The sequence below is a fragment of the Schistocerca piceifrons genome, chromosome 3, assembly GCF_021461385.2.
Source record: "Schistocerca piceifrons isolate TAMUIC-IGC-003096 chromosome 3, iqSchPice1.1, whole genome shotgun sequence".
Classification (NCBI taxonomy): Eukaryota; Metazoa; Arthropoda; class Insecta; order Orthoptera; family Acrididae; genus Schistocerca; species Schistocerca piceifrons.
This window is the reverse complement of record NC_060140.1, coordinates 57,394,187-57,413,561: the sequence shown is the minus strand read 5'-3', so window position 1 is coordinate 57,413,561 and position 19,375 is coordinate 57,394,187. Positions and strand designations below refer to the sequence as shown.

The window sequence follows — 19,375 nt, the reverse complement described above, 5'->3', positions numbered from 1 at the left end:
AAGGTACATTACGTGATCAAAAGTATCCGGACACCCCCCGAATCATACGTTTTTCGTATTCGGTGCATTGTGCTGCCACCTGTTGCCAGGTACTCCTCTTCAGCGACCTCAGTAGTCATGAGACATCGTGAGACAGCAGAATGGGGCGCTCCGCGGAATTCACGGAGCTCGCACGTGTTCAGGTGATTGGGTATCACTTGCGTCATACGTCTGTACGCGAGATTTTCACACTCCTAAACCGACCTAGGTCCACTGTTTCCGATGTGCCAGTGAAGTGGAAACGTGAAGGGATACGTACAGCACAAAAGCGCACAGGCCGACCTTGTCTGTTGACAGATAGAGACCGCCGACAGTTGAACAGAGTCGTTATGTGTAACAGGCAGACATCTATCCAGACCATCACACAGGAATTACAAACTACATCAGGATCCACTGCAAGTGATACGACAGTTAGGCGGGATTTCATGGTCGAGCGGCTGCTCATAAGCCACACATCACGCCGGTACATACGAAACGACGCATCGCTTGGTGTAAGGAACGTAAACACTGGACGATTGAACAGTGCAAAAACATTTTATGGAGTAACGACTCACGGTACACAATATGGCGATCCGATGTCAGGGTGTGGGTATGGCGAATGCCCGGTGAACGTCATCTGCCAGCATGTGTAGTGCCAACATTAATAATCAGAGGCGGTGGTGTTATCGTGTGGTCGTGTTTTTGATGTAGGGGCCTTGTACCCCGTGTTGTTTTCCGTACCACTATCACAGCACAGGCCTACATTGATGTTTTAATCACCTTCTTGCTTCCCATTGTTGAAGAACAATTTTGGGATGGCATTTGCATCTTTCAACACGATCGAGCACCTGCTCATAATACACGGCGTGTTGCAGAGTGGTTACACGACAATAACATCCGTGTAATGGATTGACCTGCAGAAAATCCTGACCTGAATCCTACAGAACACCTTTGGGATGTTTTGGAACGCCGACTTGGTGCCAGGCCTCATCCACCGACATCGATACCTTTCCTCAGTGCAGCACTCCGTGAAGAATGGGGTGCCATTCCCCAAGAAACATTCCAGTACCGGACCGAAAGTTTGCATGCGAGAGTGGAAGCTGTCATCAAGGCTAAGGTTGGGCCAACACCATATTGAATTCCAGCATTACCGACGGAGGGCGCCACAAACTTGTAAGTCATTTTCAATCAGGTGTCCGGATACTTTTGATCACATAGTGTAGGTCTGCGCTAGCTTTATCGCTCAACTCAGCAGCCAAACTACGTTTCTACAGCTGTTAACCCGTAACTAGGTGTGTACGTACAAAAGAGAATTGCATATTCTACTGGAATCCACTATTATGGAGTCTTACTGTTATTAGTCCTACAATGACCGGAAGTCCATAGGCCTATTTATAATTTGTTATGGCTGCACTGGGTACAATAAAATGTAAATCATGCTAAAATTGTTATCATTTGCAGAAGGGACCACTTCTGGTATGAAATGAGGAATGTTAAGCAGAAGAGAATTAATGCTATAAACAAGCCGTTATACCATTTATATCGAGTACTGATCTTAAATTAAATTTTGTTGTAGTACTGTTACCTAGTAACACATCATAATAGCAGATTCCAGTAGAAGATGCAACCCTCGTTGGTACGTAAACACTCAGCTGCAAGTTAACATGTTTAGAAACGCGTTTTGTCTGGTGATCTAAGCTGAGCGAGCGAGTCCAGGCCTACCTTCGTGACGTACGCTTCTTTCTCGTGGGCCTCGGATCAGGAGATGTGACGTCATAAACACTAAAATGCTTGAAATAATGTCACATCATGCATGACGTTAAAATTTATTGGGACTTCTTTGCTACTAACTTTATTCGCAACATATTTTGCAGACTGTGTCCATATATGCCGCTGAGTGTACCTACACAAATATCTCACTGTTCGAGAGACAATTCCGTAGGTATGGCGTCATAAACAATTAGATGTGCAAAAAAATGATGCATCGTGCATAAAGTTCTAATACATTTATGCTTTACTACAAAGACACTCGTACAGTTGATTCAACTTAAGAAAATAGCTGACACACGACAACGATTTTGACAGCTTTCAACTGCGAAGCTCAAACGGCTATAGGCGAAAACGATAGCCATCCACAGGACTGTGAATAGACACGCGAAGCAGATGCGTCCAACTGCCTAGACATGTATCTAGAAGTATTGTGTTTAATCCAATTCTGAATTAAATAAACATCAGAGAGAATCTTTTGTTCATTACAGAATTACGAGGCCGTCGCACTAACGTGACTTATATTGATGAGCCAAAGAGTTCTAGCCATTGACCACCATGGCACTGAATGTAACGTGGTGTCGTAACTGTGCTAATGAGTTTTAATGTAACATGCTATGCTGGTGTATGATTTCTCCATTGTACTAAAATTTTTTGAGTGAATGCCTTGTTTCTCAGGCGCTATTAGTACGAATTTTATTTTCTTGCGAGCGAGCAAAATGTAAAGTTTATTCAAAAATTTTTAATTCGCTGGCAGATTGAAAATTTAACTTGTAAATTCGTTCAGCAGTTCCATTCATGATGGCTGCTTGTTTTAGCGTGGTTCTTTCATTGGTCAGAATCGAAAATCTGTTCCTTGCGCAAGACAATATATTTAAGGAGAAGAGACTCATAAATTTATAATTTTCTTGTTTGTTTTTTGTCCGTCCTCTTTCCCTTGAATCAGAATAATTATGCCGGCCGCGGTGGTCTAGCGGTTTCTAGGCGCTCAGTCCGGAGCCGCGCGACTGCTACGGTCGCAGGTTCGAATCCTGCCTCGGGCAAGGATGTGTGTGATGTCCTTAGGTTAGTTAGGTTTAAGTAGTTCTAAGTTCTAGGGGACTGATGACCATAGATGTTAAATCCCATAGCGCTCAGAGCCAGAATAATTACGGAATTGTTACAGTTTTGTAAAATTTTCTTGATCCGAAAAGATTCAGCTAAAACTTTGCAAGCTCCATTTGTATTATATTTCCTCTAGTTCTAATAAATTCTACTGAAAAATCTTCTGTTGTTCGAATAGCGCTATAGAACGTATCCGGTAACAGTCCTGGCATGTCACTTATTTACTATTATCGGTCCGTATCTTGATTTATCTCTGTAACTATTCGAATATTTACTGTTTTTACTGTGTCATTTGCAATCTCGGTTGATGAAATCTTAAATACACGTAATACACAACTCTTTTTCAAAATGGTTCAAATGGCTCTGAGCACTATGGCACTCAACTGCTGAGGTCATAAGTCCCCTAGAACTTAGAACTACTTAAACCTAACTAACCTAAGGACAACACACACATCCATGCCCGAGGCAGGATCCGAACCTGCGACCCAGCTCTTTTTCAGACTCTTATTGTTTTCAGTTGTTCTCCTTATAAAATTTCCTTAGTATTCGATCATTACAAGAATGATTTTAATATACGTATTATTACACCAACAATGTTATTGGGTTGAAATGAGGTGTTTCTTGTATGAAGATAAGGACTGAATCCCTGGCTCATAGTCCTTACACATTGTATTCAGTCTGCTGTATGAGAAACCTTAGTAAAAGACGGTTTATGTTAGGGTAGTATTACCTAAGACTCTGTGAAAAAGTTTCTGTTCGTGATCTTCGTGTAGACTAAATGGAAAGTAGCGCAACTCCGATGCCAGTAGATTATTTAAGCACCGATATTTAGGCAAGGGGTTAGTGCGGCATTGGGTCCTCCTGATGCAGCTGAATTAAAGCGGAAACGTTAACAATGGCGACGTTATTATCAAATGCGTCCACACAGGACCAATGTGCTGTTATTCTTTCCCTGGCTGCCGAAGGACAAACTCCGGTAGACATTCACCTTAGAATGTAGACTGTGTATAGGGCAACTTGTCTGCATCAAGTTCCGTTCTTGGTGCGGCTGTTACATGATGGTAACGTCCCCTTATCGCAAATTCCATAAGACAGAAGTTACGCCGGCTCTAATGGGAGGGCACACGAGCTCACGCACCATAGTCTTTATCTACCCCATGCGGTCAACACTTCTTCGGCTCGTTAAAAAAGGTCTTCAAGTGTTGAAAATTTCTGTGCATTTGGCAGTTACGGACTTCTTCGCACGCAGTAGGACACTGAGTTTTGCCAAACCGACAGGTGTCTCCAGCGTGGTGTGTTGCTCGGTTGATTGCCAAAAGCTCACGGCGGTTTTGCCTCTTTGGATTGCTGATTCTGCACTATGCGACCTTCGAAAGGAAACTTTTTGGTCGCCTCGTATATAATGTCTCACTGGAGAGTCTTAGGCCAACTATTTGATTGTGAGGTCTAGATGGAAATACAGAATACAAGCCTGCCGGTGTAGCCGTGCGGTTCTAGGTGCTTCAGTCTGGAACCGCGTGACCGCTACGGTCGCAGGTTCGAATCCCGCCTCGGGCATGGATGTGTGTGATCTCCTTAGGTTAGTTAGGTTCAAGTAGTTCTAAGTTCTAGCGGACTGATGACCATAGATGTTAAGACCCATAGTGCTCAGAGCCATTTGAACAGAATACAAACGTGTTCACCGACTCACATATCGAACCGATATCCTTTATTGAGAAATATTTTTCGTTGCAGCGTACTGAGGCAATAAAGCAGTGTTAAGAGGGTATCTCTTTTTGCAGAGTGTAAACGGTAATTATTTAAAACGTACCACAGTGATGTGTGAGGTTCGTCTGAATAGTTCGGTCAATTACTTCAGAAAACAAAGGAATCTAGAGTTACAAACAAAATGCCTTTACTGGCCTGCAAAGTAATTGCAATCAGCTATATCAGACTTCTGCCATCGGTAGTGAATCCATCGGAAACTGTCTGGAAACGCTTCTTCTGGAATCACTCGAAGTACTATGATCACGATTGTTACACATCTGCAACATCTATGTGTCCAAATTTCTCTCTCAACACGAGGTGTCTAATTCTTTAACGCCCTGTTTATTTTCCATATTTTCCGCCGGCAGATTTCAATTTGTTTCTCCGCTTTAAATCAATTCTGGAAAGGCTTCAGCTTCGCGGACGCTGCATGTGACAACGTTGCTTCGAGCATAACGGCAAGAAGTGATTCTGATAGCTTTACAAGCGACGTCAGAAGTGAGTTGTAGCTGATGGTGATTACTTTGAAGGCTAATAATGGTATTATGTTTGTAGCTCTTGTTTTCTTCATTTTCTAAGACCATTCACCAAACTTTTCAAACACACCTCGTAGTAGAGGTCGAGACGAACAATTTAATGTGTGACGCTTGTCCATCAACCCGGACACAATCTCAAATTGATCGCCCAAATACAGAGTGAGATTTTTAATACCCTGCCACCCCTTAAACTATTGACATTCGTTGACATTATTACGTTAACTTTTGCGGTAAGGATAATGAAATAAAAATACTTTTAAGCAAGTTATGCTAACAGTAATTACGTTTCCAATCCGATCGAAACTTAATTCTTACAAATGCAGTTCTCTCTAAGGGAAAAATGTAAGAAAAGAAAACGATTTAATTGTTAATTTTACAGTGTTAAAATTAACAAAATTTTGAGGTAAATTTTGTAAATCCTAGAATATTAGGTTTTCAATACTCATTGACGAATGCAGCCTAAATCTCGGACGGCACGCATGCGCTGTAACTTATGTCCCCGTTGATGACCAGTTTGTAGTTCCGTAATTCACGTCATGTCTTATGGATCTTTTTTGTTATAATAAATAACCGCCGTCTGACTGCAAGTTTTTTTCTACCGACTAACGGTTTCAGTCTGCGTTCCAGTTCATCTTCTGGTCTGGTGTCGCATAGTGCCTTTGTGGCGCCAGATCTGAAAGTGAGCCGGTCGTTGTGGCCAAGCGGTTTTAGGCGCTTCAGTCCGGAACCGCGCTGCTGCTACGGTCGCCGGTTCGAATCCTGCCTCGGGCGTGGATGTGTGTGATGTCCTTATGTTAGTTAGGTTTAAGTAGTTCTAAGTCTAGGGGACTGATGACCTCAGATGTTAAGTCCCATAGTGCTCAGAGCCATTTCAACCATCTGAAAGTGATTCGCAACGCAGACTGGAACTGCTAGTCGTAAATAGATACACAATTTGCGACATAGTCGTGAATTGAACAGTGACCCGAATATAGAATAAATTTCCTTTACTTCACGTCTGTTGTCACAAATTTTGTGTCATCACATTACCGGTTTAGGCCTTTAATGACCATCTTCATATCTGTTTTATAAACACATGTCCTAATATACTAAGGCCATGGTGACATCGCCAAATGCTAAAACACAAAATCAGCGCCAGCAACACTACTGTTCAAAGCAAATTTTTCTTTGGACAGTAGTGTTTTGACGGGATGACTCTTGTATATACCATTATTTACATACATTTGACAATGCTGGCGCAGATTTTGTGTTTACCATTTTACGATGTCACTGTGGCTCTAGTATATTAGAACATGTTTTTATAAAACAGATCTGAAAATGTTCATTATACGCCGAAACCGGTAATGTGATGACACAAGATTTGTGACCATAGACGTGAAGTTACGGAAATAGAAAGTTGTTCTCCAGACGGTAGTTGTTTATTTATTTCAATTTGACTTCGTTTCCCGGCTTAATAGATCACAAGTGTTTTATATCAAAGTGTCTGTCTTCGCTTCTCCTACGTCATTGTGGCACGTTATTAACACTTATCGTTTACTACCCGTTAAAGTCTAGGATAACCTATTACTGCTTGCACTGTTAGGCAGTGTGTTCACATTTCGCCCTGACCTGTCTAGGAAGCTATACCTGATGACGCATAACACTAGTCGTCGACGGGCACAGGTTCATACCAAATGCAGTCCCATCACGAACGACCAAATCACGATTTCCTTTTTCCTTTCCTACGCTAGTTCTCCCGAACACTCAACTGAAAGAGAAAGCCTTGTGTTGTAGCCCGCCACGTGGATCGACCGCTCTTGACTCGGCTATTTCACATCGGGCTCTCGACCCTAGTAGAAGATGAAATGAAATTAGTTGCCGCCAGTGTAGCCGCTTGACTCAAAACAAAACAAGGATATTCGATACCTTACGGAGGAGTTTCTTACGCCGTGAAGTGAGTGACGTAAGTATTGCAATCACAGTTTCAAATGGTGTTGCGAGGGACTATCTCCAGGGAGGTATTTTTAAATTTTAAAGATCTGACACATCGGCATCATTAGTAAATAAATCTGCATATTGCGAGAAACTGTGAAGTGTGTCTGAGAGACAACTTCGGACTGAAGTACTTATTAAGGCTTATTGCCGTTCCGTTCACTTAGAGGGCAGATGGAATGTTTAAACGCCCTTGGCGCGTTTGATAAACGTAGGGGGCTGTTTCTAGTTTTTTTACTCACGACTGGTTCTTCGAACTTTGTTTTCATGAGACAGCTTGCGTCTTTCTTCAAGCGCCAGCCAGCTCAGTTTTTCAGCACGTCCGTGACGCTCTCCCAAGGTTCAGACAATCCTGTGACCATTTGTGCTTTTCTTCTCTGTCAGTATCCCTCGTTAGCCCTATTTGCTACGGGTACCACACACCTAACCAGCGTCTTTGTGAGGTCTGATTCCGTAGGGAGTGTGAACTCAACGTCTGACATGCAGTCCAGTTGGAACTATGAGCATATACGAGTACAAGCGTTTTCAATGTTTTAACTTACACTTTTCTGCACGAAAAATAGCTGTGAAATAAACATCATTGCGACTAATCGCTTTATCCTTTACTACTTTGAATCTCTTTGTGAAATGACCGCATTTCCTCAAGATTCTAAGACGTATCAGAACATCCACCTGCTTTACTTAAGACTGAGCTGAGCCTATGTGGTTATTCCACCTCATATCCATACATATATTTGTACCAGGTATTTGTATCAGTAGCCTGATTACAACTGTGACTCATTCACATTACGGTCGCAGGGCACTACGTTTTCCACTTTTTGAAGTGCAAAATCTTACATTTCCAAACACTTAATCCAGTTGCTAACCGTTGCACCGTTTCGAAACCTTGTCAAGATCTGACTGTATAGTTGTGCAGCTTTATCCCGACTGTACTTCACTGCAGATAACTGCGTCACATGCAAAAAATCTGAGGTTTCAATTAACATTGTCCGCAAGGTCATTAATGCTCGTAATACCAGGAGAGGGAGGGGGTGGGACTATGTCTACCTTTCGCAAATGTTCTAATGTAGTCTTTCTTTATTCCAAAATTGTGGAAAATGTTGCATTCTTCTACCTGACTGCAGAAGTGTTTTAAATTTTTCAGTTAAGCTCACCCAAAATATTTACATCATAGTAGATATCACTTTTCCCATTGAATGTCATTTTCAGTTTGAGGTCGTTAGTAACACATCAGCACTTCTTTAAAAAGAAGGTTGCTAATGTAAGTCCACAACAATTAACATATTTTTCCCCTTTCAGATTTTTTTTTACAGTGAGCGTAAAGTAATATCCCCTTGGTAATGCGCATTACGGAAAACGCGTTACATTTCTAGGGTTAATATAGAAAAGTGAACAGCAAAAGTGCCAACACAGTTCCCTGTGGCATGCCTGAAATTACTTCTGTAGTTGTTGGTGACTCTCCATCCAAGGAAACATGAGGAATCCTCCTTAACAAGAAATCCTCAAACAAGTAAAAAGTTGCACTTGATACTTCACACGATCGTACTTTCGCTAGTATGTGTAGCTGGAGTAGCGAGTGATTTGCTTTTCGGAAGTCATGAAGTACTGCATCTACTGCCTTGAGCCATGGCGTCATCTTATAAAAGCGTTTGTTGCGTTTCATATGGCCATTATTTTCGGAATCCAAGCTGGCTAGCTTGGAAGAGATCATTATTTTGAGGTATCACATTTCAGTTCAGCTTATAATATGTTCTAAGTTTCTAGAACAGATGGATGTCAAGGGTACTGGACGATTGTTCTCAGTAGAGCTGCTACGTTTCTTATAGATCTGTCCGCCCTGTACTTCGTTCCAACTATTGGACACAGTCCTACGGATCTGCGGTGTGTTATGATTAAAAGAAAGATTTTCCCTGCTGAAAATTCTGTATAAAATCTGGTAGATATTCGAACGGGCCCTGGAGTTTAATTTTAGCTATTTCTGTTATCGCTTTGCTACCCTCAGTTTCAGTTTCTGTGTCATCAATGAGTGACTGGACACTAAATTTGGAGCCACTAACAGTCTCTACACGTAACTAGAATTTCTTTGAGTTTTATGAGAGATATTTCGATAATATTCTGCTTAGTTGCTCTAGGGTCCAAGCGTTATTCTCTTAACTTCTTTTAGAAGTTCCTCCAGCGAATGTTTACCATGGATGGTGATTCCTCTCATGAACTGTTCTACTAGACTCGCGTCTATGCAATTATTCTCTTAAAAATGAGTCACTGATTTTCTGTATGTTTCTACCCATCAAATACGTGTTTCAGGTTCTTTACTGAGAAATAATACTTCTCCTACTTTCTCTAGATTGCTGGCATATAAACCTTTCTAATTGTTTTAGTATCCCATTGTACCTCTGTAATCTTTGTTGCTATAACTGCCTTACGGTCACTGATACCAGTATCATAGTGGTCGTCCTCAAAAAAGACAGGTCTTTTTCTTGTCATTACATCAAATACATTTCCATTACGAACAGGCTTCCGAACTGTCTGTTCTGGGTAATTTTCACGAAAGACATTTAGTATTGTTTCCCAGGATTTCTTGTCACTCTCATCACTTATAAAACTGTAATTATCGCAATTGATTGCAGATTGTTTGGATCCTCTTCTGATGATGACGGTATGGTTGGCTAACATGGACGCTAACGGACCGAGGTTTTGTGTGAAATTTTAGATTACATCTGGGGATGATTCTATTGGTCGACAGCAAGATCCAGTTGTACGTTTATGTCCACACGCAGTTTCAATTTCTAACTCGGTGAATTTGAATATTCTGTCTACGATGACAAATACAACACCTCAATTTAGCATTAATCTAGCCTTTCGGTGTAGATTTAAGTTGACTCCGAAAATCACAGTGCTGTCAGTTTCGGACTTTTACCAGCTTTGTGTACATAGTATTACGTGAATTCTCCTGCTTTTAAGGAGCGATTCAAACTCTGATCTTCCGTTGCTACTTTTTCGGCAGTTGATCAATGGCGCTTTAATACTCTCGACCCTGGATGACAGTGCTCTAAATCGTACACAACTATCATTGTCTGGACTGGACAGTGAACGGCCTAATTTAGAAAACCTCTATTGTGTACCTGACACACACACAGCGAGCTACTTCAGATGAGAGTTTCCATTTTATTCACGTGGCCATGATATCATCTGGGAGCAATGATGCCTGCTGCGAACCTCGCTGAAACTTCGTGAGCATCGCCGGTCTTCTAGAAGTCCTTCGTCAGTCGCTGGAATTAAGGGGTATGAGATCGGAGCTTGACGAAAGGGGTTTGTAGTCCCAACATACTCCACAATCTGCAGTTGATTGCACCCTGCTCTCTGAATGGCAGCCGAAACAGCCTGCAGGCATATGCAATGAGTTTTCAAAGTGATCCCGTCCCTTTCTGCCATTTCTACAACCGGTGTTATTACCCGCCATACCTTTTTTTTTGTGGGGTTTAAGGGCGCTCAACTACTGAAGTCATAAGCGCCCAGTCACTGTTGTTAGAGCACATAGAATCTAGCAAAGCTCAAGGGGAGGGGGGACACCAGAAAGACCTGACAAAGATGCAGATAAAATAAGTAAAAAGGTTAGATGTCTTTGGACTAGCCAGTCAAATCTATAAAACGCAGAACACGAGCAGCTGCTCGAGCGTCATCAGCTAAAATATCCGGTAAAGTAGATGGCAGGGACAGGACAACACGAGATTGACTAAAGCGGGGACACGACAATAAAACATGGCGCACTGTTAATGCCTGACCACAAGGGCACTGCGGGGCTGGGTCACCAGAGAGCAGGTAGCGGTGGCTAAACCGGCAATGCCCAATCCGCAACCTGGTCAGAAGGACCTCCTCTCGCCGAGATGGTCGGGAGGAGGTTGTCCAAGCAGTTGGGAGCGATTTTACTGCCCGGAGCTTGTTTCCTTGAAGGGATGACCAAGCATCCCACCACAACGACACAAGCCTCTTACAAACATCCCCACGAACGTCACATGACGGGACACAATGGGAGGCTGGCCGAGGCAGGAGGACTGCAGCCTTGTCTGCAGCATCCACAGCCTCATTCCCAGGCACTTCTACATGCCTGGGAACCCACAGAAAGCTGACAGGAGACCCATTATCAGCGAAAGAATGGAGGGACTGCTGTATCCGTTGAACCAAGGGATGGACCGGATAGGGAGCTCCAAGGCTCTGAAGAGCACTGAGTGAGTCAGAGCAGAGTACATACGATGAATGGCGGTGGCGGCGGGCATACTGAACGGCCTGATGGATAGCAAAAAGCTCGGCCGTAAAGCGGGAACATTGGTCGAGGAGCCGGTATTTAAAGGTGGCGGCCTCGACGACAAAGGCACAGCCGACACCATTGTCAGTTTTGGAGCCATCGGTGTAAATAAAGGTGTGACCGGCAAGTCGGGCACGAAGTTCGACAAACCGTGAGCAATACACTGCAGCCGGAGTACCCTCCTTCGGGAGTGATCTGAGGTCGAGATAAATATGAACCGGAGCCTGGAGCCAAGGTGGTGTCGGGCTCTCACCCTCTCTGAAGGTGGTAGGGAGGGCAAAATCCAATTGTCGAAGCAGGCGACGGAAGCGGACTCCGGGGGGCAGCAGGGCAGACACATACAACCCGTACTGACGGTCGAGAGAATCGGCGAAGAAGGACTGGTAAGAGGGGTGGTCAGGCATAGACAACAGCCAGCAGGCATAACGACACAGCAGTACGTCGCGCCGGTAGGTCAATGGTAATTCGGCAGCTTCAGCATAAAGACTCTCGACAGGACTAGTGTAGAAGGCTCTGGTCGCAAGACGTAACCCCCGATGGTGGATGGATAGGAGACGGCGTAAGAGGGATGGCCGAGCAGACGAGTAGACGAAGCTCCCATAATCCAGCTTCGATCTGACTATGGACCGATATAAGCGAAGCAGGACAGTGCGATCCGCTCCCCAAGATGAACCACTAAGAACTCTGAGGACATTAAGGGAACGTGTACAACGGGCCACCAAATAAGAGACATGCGGAGACCAACACAGTTTCCTGTCCAACGTGAGCCCCAGAAACTTAGTAGTTTCCACTCACGAATGGGAGAACAACGGGACCGAGATGTAAGGATGGCGGAAGGAACGCTTTATATCGCCAAAAGTTGATACAAACCGTCTTCTCTTCAGAGAACCGGAAGCCATTTGCCACGCTCCATGAGTATAGGCTGTCTAGACAACGCTGAAGGCAGCGCTCCAGGAGGCATGTTCTCTGGGCACTGCAGTAGATTGCGAAGTCATCGACAAAGAGAGAGCCTGAGACATTAGGTGGAATGCAATCAATAATAGGATTGATCGCGATGGCAAAAAGGGCTACGCTCAAGATGGAGCCCTGAGGCACTCCGTTCTCCTGGAGGAAGACGTCGGACAATACGGAACCCACACGTACCCTAAACTTTCGATCCGTTAAAAAGGAATCAATAAAAAGGGGCAAGCGACCGCGTAGGCCCCACCTGTGCATAGTGCGGAGGATACCTCCTCTCCAACAGGTATCATAAGCCTTCTCCAAATCGAAGAACATGGCTACCGTTTGGCGCCTTCGCAAAAAGTTGTTCATGATGAATGTCGACAAGGTCACAAGGTGGTCAACAGCGAAGCGGCGGCGACGAAAGCCGCATTGGACATTGGTAAGTAGCCGTCGAGATTCATGAATCCAGACTAACCGAGCATTAACCATGCGCTCCATCACCTTACAGACACAGCTTGTAAGAGAAATGGGGCGGTAACTAGAAGGAAGGTGTCTATCCTTCCAGGGTTTGGGTATAGGAACAACGACGGCGTCACGCCAACGCATGGGGACCTGACCTTCGGTTCAGACGTGATTGTAGGTACGAAGAAGGAAGCTTTTGCCCGCCGAAGAAAGGTGTGCCAGCATCTGAACGTGAATGGCATCTGGCCCCGGAGCAGAGGACCGGGACAGTGCAAGCGCACGTTCGAGTTCCCGCATAGTAAAGGGGGCATTATAAGTTTCCAAATTCAGTGAGTGGAAGGAAGGTCGCCGGGCCTCTTCTGCCTCTTTCCTGGGAAGGAAGGCAGGGTGGTAATGGGCGGAGCTTGAAACCTCCGCGAGAAACCGGCCGAAGGCGTTGGAGACAGCCACAGGATCAACAAGGACCTCATTACCTGAGGTCAGGCCAGGTACCGAGGAGTGGGCCTCAATACCCGACAGCCGGCGCAGGCCACCCCATACGACAGAAGAGGTAGTAAAACTGTTAAAGGAGCTGGTGAAAGAGGCCCAACAAGCTTTTTTGCTGTCTTTGATGACTCTACGGCATTGCGCTCGGAGTCGTTTGTATCCAATACAAATCGCCAAAGTAGGATGGCGGCGAAAGGTGCGTAAAGCACGTCGACGAGCACGGATAGCGTCTCTACAAGCCTCGTTCCACCAGGGGACGGAAACGCGACGTGAAGAAGAGGTAGTATGAGGAATGGAACGTTCGGCAGCATTGATGATATCAGCCGTGAGGTAGTCGACCTGACTGTCACAACTGAGAAAATCGTGGTCCGGAAAGGTCGCCAGGGAGGAGTAAGGTCCCCAGTCAGCTTTCGGTATGTTCCAGCTCGAAGGACGTGGGGATGGGGTGTGGTGCAGGAGACGAATGACACAGGGGAAGTGGTCGCTCGAATGGGTGTCAGAATGGACATACCACTCGAACCGACGGGCAAGTGTGGTAGAACAGATCGAGAGGTCCAAGTGGGAGTAGGTATGAGTAGAGTCCGAGAGGAAAGTCGGGGCGCCAGTATTGAGCCAGACAAGATTGAGATGGTTGAAGACATCCGCCAAGAGTGAGCCTCTTTGACAGGATGCAGGAGAGCCCCAAAGGAAATGATGGGCATTGAAGTCGCCAAACAATAAAAACGGCAGGGGAAGCTGAACAATCAGATGCATCATGTCAGCCCGACTAACAGCGGATAACGATGGAGTGTAGATGGTACAAACTGAAAAAGTAAAAGTAGAAAGAGTAATACAGACAGCTATTGCTTGGAGTGGGGTGGTCAATGGAATGGGATGGTAATAGACATCGTCCTGAACGAGCAACATGACCCCACCATGAGCTGGGATACCGTCCACAGGGGTGAGGTCATACCGCTCAGAGGTATAGTGGGTAAAGGCAATACGGTCAGTCGGGTGCAACTTGGTTTCCTGGAGACCAAGGAAGAGCGGACAGTGCAGGCGGAGGAGCAGTTGTAATTCCTCCTGATTAGATCGAATACCTCTTATGTTCCAATGTAACAAGGCCATCGCTAGTCAAAAAAGAGGGGGAACGAGACGGGGGAAGAGCTGGTCACCTCGACGGCCGTGGAGGGCCAGGTTTCGAGGGAACAACGCTACAACCGGTGGGAGGCGGATCCTGTTCCATCGAGTCGTCGCCAGCTGCGGCCGCTGTCCCTGGTGGTGTAGGAGGGCAGCATCATTTGCATTTGCATTCGCCTGGCAGCAGAGCGTCCTGGCGAAACTGAGGACGGCCGGGAGCAGGGACTCGCGGATGGAGTGTCAGACGAAACGCGCCAGGGTGGGGAGGGGGATAGAGACTTCTTCTTGGAGGCCTTCTTGGAAGTCCGAGGAGGCACAGGGATGGTGGGCTGGACCCGAAGAAGGTCCTCACGCGTGGGGTCCGTTTTGGAACGCCGGACCTCAGAAGCTGGGGTCCAGAACGTTTCCCTGATGGACGCCTGAGAAGAGGATCGCTTCTCAGGCGGCGGGGGGGGGGGGGGGGAGGAGAAGGAAGGGTGGCCCCCGGGGCAGAGGGGGCGGGGCCACGAGGGAGGAGGATTTGGAAGGGAGGGATTTGGGAGGTGGAGGCAGAGACCCCGGATTGGGGGAGGAGGCAGAGGGGGGACAGGATAGGGGTGAGGATACCGCGGAAGGAGTGGACACAACTGAGGCAAATGAAGTGGTCAACGGCACGGGATGGAGGCGGTCATACTTCTTCCTGGCCTCAGAATAAGAGAGACGATCCAAAGTTTTGAGTTCTTGTATCTTCTTCTCCTTCTGATATGCGGGGCAGTCTGAGGATCTAGGCAAGTGGATGCCAGGACAATTAACGCACCGAGGTGGTGGGGTGCATGTATGTTCCTCACGAAGAGGACATCCACAATCGCCACAAAGGGGCTCAGCCTCACTCCGTGACGACATGTGCCCAAAGCACAAACACCGAAAACAGCGCAAAGGAGGTGGGACGTAAGGGCGCACATCGCACCGGTAGCACATCACCTTTACCTTCTCCGGGAGAACGTCCCCCTCGAAGGCGAGGATAAAGGCCCTGGTGTCGATGCGACGGTCTTTGGGGCCGCGCTGTACTCGCCGGACGAAATGCACGCCTCAGCGCTCCAGGTTGGCCCTGAGCTCCTCATCAGATTGCAGCAGGAGGTCCCGATGAAAAATAACCCCCTGCGTCCTATTTAGTGCCAAATGCGGGACAATGGACACTGGGATGTCCCCTAGGCGGTCGCACGCCTGGAGCGCCGCCGACTGTGTGGCGGAGGTGGTCTTTATAAGAACGGACCCCGAACGCATCTTACTGAGAGCCTCGATTTCCCCGAAGTTGTCCTCAATGTGCTGAGCAAAGAACATGGGCTTGGAGGGGGCGAACGTCCCCCCATCGTTTCGAGAACAGACCAAATAGCGGGGGAAGTACTTCGCCCCAAGCCGGCGGGCCTGTCCCTCCTCCCAGGGAGTGGCCAAGGGGGAAAGGGCAGGAGAACCAGAACTAGAGACAGTACCTTTCCTTTTGAAACACTCAGCCACAGAGCGACCTGATACGTGTTGACGTTTCATCTGCGATACGTCCGCCCCGATACCACCCACTCCGACCAGGGGCTCTCCCCATGGGCGTCACCCAGCCTCAGCAAGGGCCACCTGGCAGGATGACCGTTGCCGGGAGTCCTGATGCCCCAAGGAGACGGGCATCTACTCCTTGGCCGATGTGGGGAGGGTGCAGCTCAGGTATCGGCAGTATGATCCCTGTGTTGTCAGGGGGCTACAACCTAGAGGGTACATGACGACCCCACCACAACGGGCTGGGTACCCTGCTGGATTTCTGGTGCCATGGAAAGTCCATCATGATCGTAGGTGCAGATGGGGGCGCACTATGGGCGTAACTTGTACAACCCATCAGGCGTTTAGGCCCAATTTGAGGAATAGTGGGTATGGTTACAACGCCAGTACAATGCTGAGTGCCAAGATCTTAGTGCACTGAGGACCAGTGGTACACCACGTAAGGCGTCCTTCCCCAAAAGGCTCGTACTTCTGTAGAATTTTGGAAAATGGAGGACAAACCCCAAGGGGGACCATCACATGGAAGGCCGAAACGGTTGAAACTCCTTTTAGTCGCGTCTTACGACAGGCAGGAATACCTCGGGCCTATTCTTACCCTGGACCCGCAGGGGGGCCGCCATACGTTTGAATCTCCTTGACACGGGACACTAGAGATTTTCCAACAGTCATAATGAATCTCACTAGCTCAGTTTCAGTTTCAAGGGCAGAAAATACCACAAACTTTTTGGTTGGGAGTGTAATGCTTTGAGTTCTCTCTGGTCCTTATCTCCTGTGTACGGGGCACCTCGCACTACCACTAAGACGACACTCACAGTTAAATGAGAGAGTGATGATGGATGCTGTACTTCCTGTGCAGCAGTCACCAGCCACAGGAGATGTCAGTACTTGTGGTACATTTGTTATCTCTGGCACACGTATCTCACCTGAACGTAATTTAATAAAATAAAACTAGTTCTAATATGATATGATACGTTCAAAACGGCACACAGCTGTTATAACAGTGACTTATTATTTCCAGATTTTTTAAAAATAAACAGAATTAGTATTTCCTTCGATTATGCGATGAAGGGAGGAAAGGTAATAAGTGGAAGGAATCATTAACAGGCTTCCCCAATTTCCGACATGGTTTGTCATACAATCGAATAATTAGTTTAATATATAACAGGTAAACGAGTTTCATGAAATATTCCCGATTCACTTGTCGCGTGAAATCTGGGTAAAAGATTATCCGTCTTATTGTAACCTCAGTAATAGGCACGCTGACACAGTAGAAATGATAAGAAAGGTGTAAAAATTATTGTAAATTGGTTTTCAAGAGGCTCTCTCCTGCTCAACACAAATTTTATGCATAACAGTTGGTACTGCGCTGGTCATAAAGACTAGGAGTTAACATATAGATCAGACAACTCAAATCTTTCATGCGTATTTGTATCAGTGTTTCAACTCTTAGTAAACATGACGAGTATATTTAGTATGGGCTTCCAGTAACGTTTATGCCTCGTGACATTGAAACTTTCGAGGCAAACAACATACCTCTATTTTGATGATTCGTGTTCCTAGATGCCTTAGGGAATAATGTTATGACCTGGTTCGCCTGAGAAAAAGAAACACTTCATTGTAATACAGCGTGCCGTAAAATTAAGGCAAAGAGGTTATTTCAAATACAACGTCATGATACATAAAAATCATAGTGCGATCTCATGTATATACATCGATATATTCGTTTCGTTACTGCTTTCTCCTGTATTCAGGCTTCACACAAATCCATAGGTCCTATCATAACATTTTATAAATTTCTGCTTTTTAAGTTTATACTCTTATTTATTCACGTTATCAGCAGTTTACTATTACATAAAGACTTGTGAGGTACCTTCTTTATCTATTCTATTACCGAGATAGATAGCTCATTCATCGCCGGCCTGAGTGGCCGAGCGGTTCTAGGCGCTACAGTCTGGAACCGCGCGACCGCTACGGTCGCAGGTTCGAATCCTGCCTCGGGCATGGATGCATGTGATGTCCTTAGGTTAGTTAGGTTTAAGTAGTTCTAAGTTCTAGAGGACTGATGACCTCAGAAGTTAAGTCCCACAGTGCTCAGAGCCAGCTCATTCATCTCTAAAACAGATGTACGATAATTTGCGATTAAGATACCCAGTATATTTGCTAACTGCACTTACCTTCACCTCAATTTTCATTTTGTTTATGAGCACATCATAGGCATTAGCTAGAACATGTTCCTTTTTGTTCAGCACCCACTCAGTTCCTGTTACGACTATCGTTCTCGACTCGTAGGACCGCGGCAGTCTGTTTTCCTTTCTTTTTTTTTCCTGTGTCCATTTTTGTTTCAAATATCTCAGCATGTTCATGTGAAACCATGGGAGTCACTATTAGGAATGACTGGGACGGGGTTTCCGATTCCGGCATTCGCCTAATGACCAGGAAGCCTCCCGTAAACCTGGGTCAGGCTGGGGTATTGTAGCTGTTTTAATGTATTTTTCTCCATTGTTGCAGATAAAACATATAAGCTTTGCGCATGGGTATGTAGGTATGCAATGTGCTATGTGTGGGTGGGTCTTTGTTGTCGGTGAACTCATGGTGAATTTATCTCTGTGACAAACAACACTTTCCGTGTTTACATTGCACCTACAAGCGCGAGCGATGGATCTGACGACGTAGGATTCACGTGAAGTACATTTGTCACACTCCCTGGAGCTTCTACGAGGAAGAGCGGACGCCGTAAGCCACTCGACGCACTCACCGGCAGGTGTGACGTTGCGGCTGGCCGCGAGGCGCTGCTCGCACTGGAGCCTCCGCTGCACCAGCTCCCACTCCAGCGCCGAGTCCTGCTGGAAGCTGCCGTTCACGCCCACCATCACCGACTGAAACAAACAGCGCAGCGTTACTACTTAACTCAGTGCGACGTCTTCTGTACGTAACACCATGGCATACCGTGATCAATTTAGGTGGCACGTGAGTTAATAGCAAATCTGTGGCTGAAATAGTGTCTACTTCTGGGTTTTGTCCAACAAGGCATCGTAAATCACATGAATAGTAGGTGATGCGACAGTTCCCATAAGTTGCTCATCTCAAACACTATACTTGGCATTCAGTCACCATCATCAATGACAGTTGATCATGTATGTTGTTTGATACAGAATGGTTGCAATTCGCTCAGACAACGCATCACAAGTGAAGATCAACGTCAGATAATAAAATATACAATTCTCCCTTTCCTGAATGTACACGAACTAATAATTTTGAAGAACTGGGATATTCAAACACCTTCCTGTACAGAACCGCTGAGATGAAATGAATTTACCATATGTGTGCCCGATGAAGAACGTACCGAATGGAATTTTGTTAGACACTCAGGTGTTCTTAATATAATGACACTCTGCAT

The 19,375-nt window shown here is 45.9% G+C and overlaps 1 protein-coding gene across 1 annotated transcript in view; it reads right to left on the bottom strand.

The window, feature by feature from the left end:
* Positions 1-18,848, bottom strand: part of LOC124788385 (calcitonin gene-related peptide type 1 receptor) — a 299,112-nt gene extending 280,264 nt beyond the window's left edge. Inside the window, exon 1 of the mRNA XM_047255651.1 lies at positions 18,734-18,848. Within this exon, the coding sequence (XP_047111607.1) occupies positions 18,734-18,848 (115 nt within the window). The remainder of the gene's footprint in view (positions 1-18,733) is intronic.
* Positions 18,849-19,375: the final 527 nt, after the last annotated feature.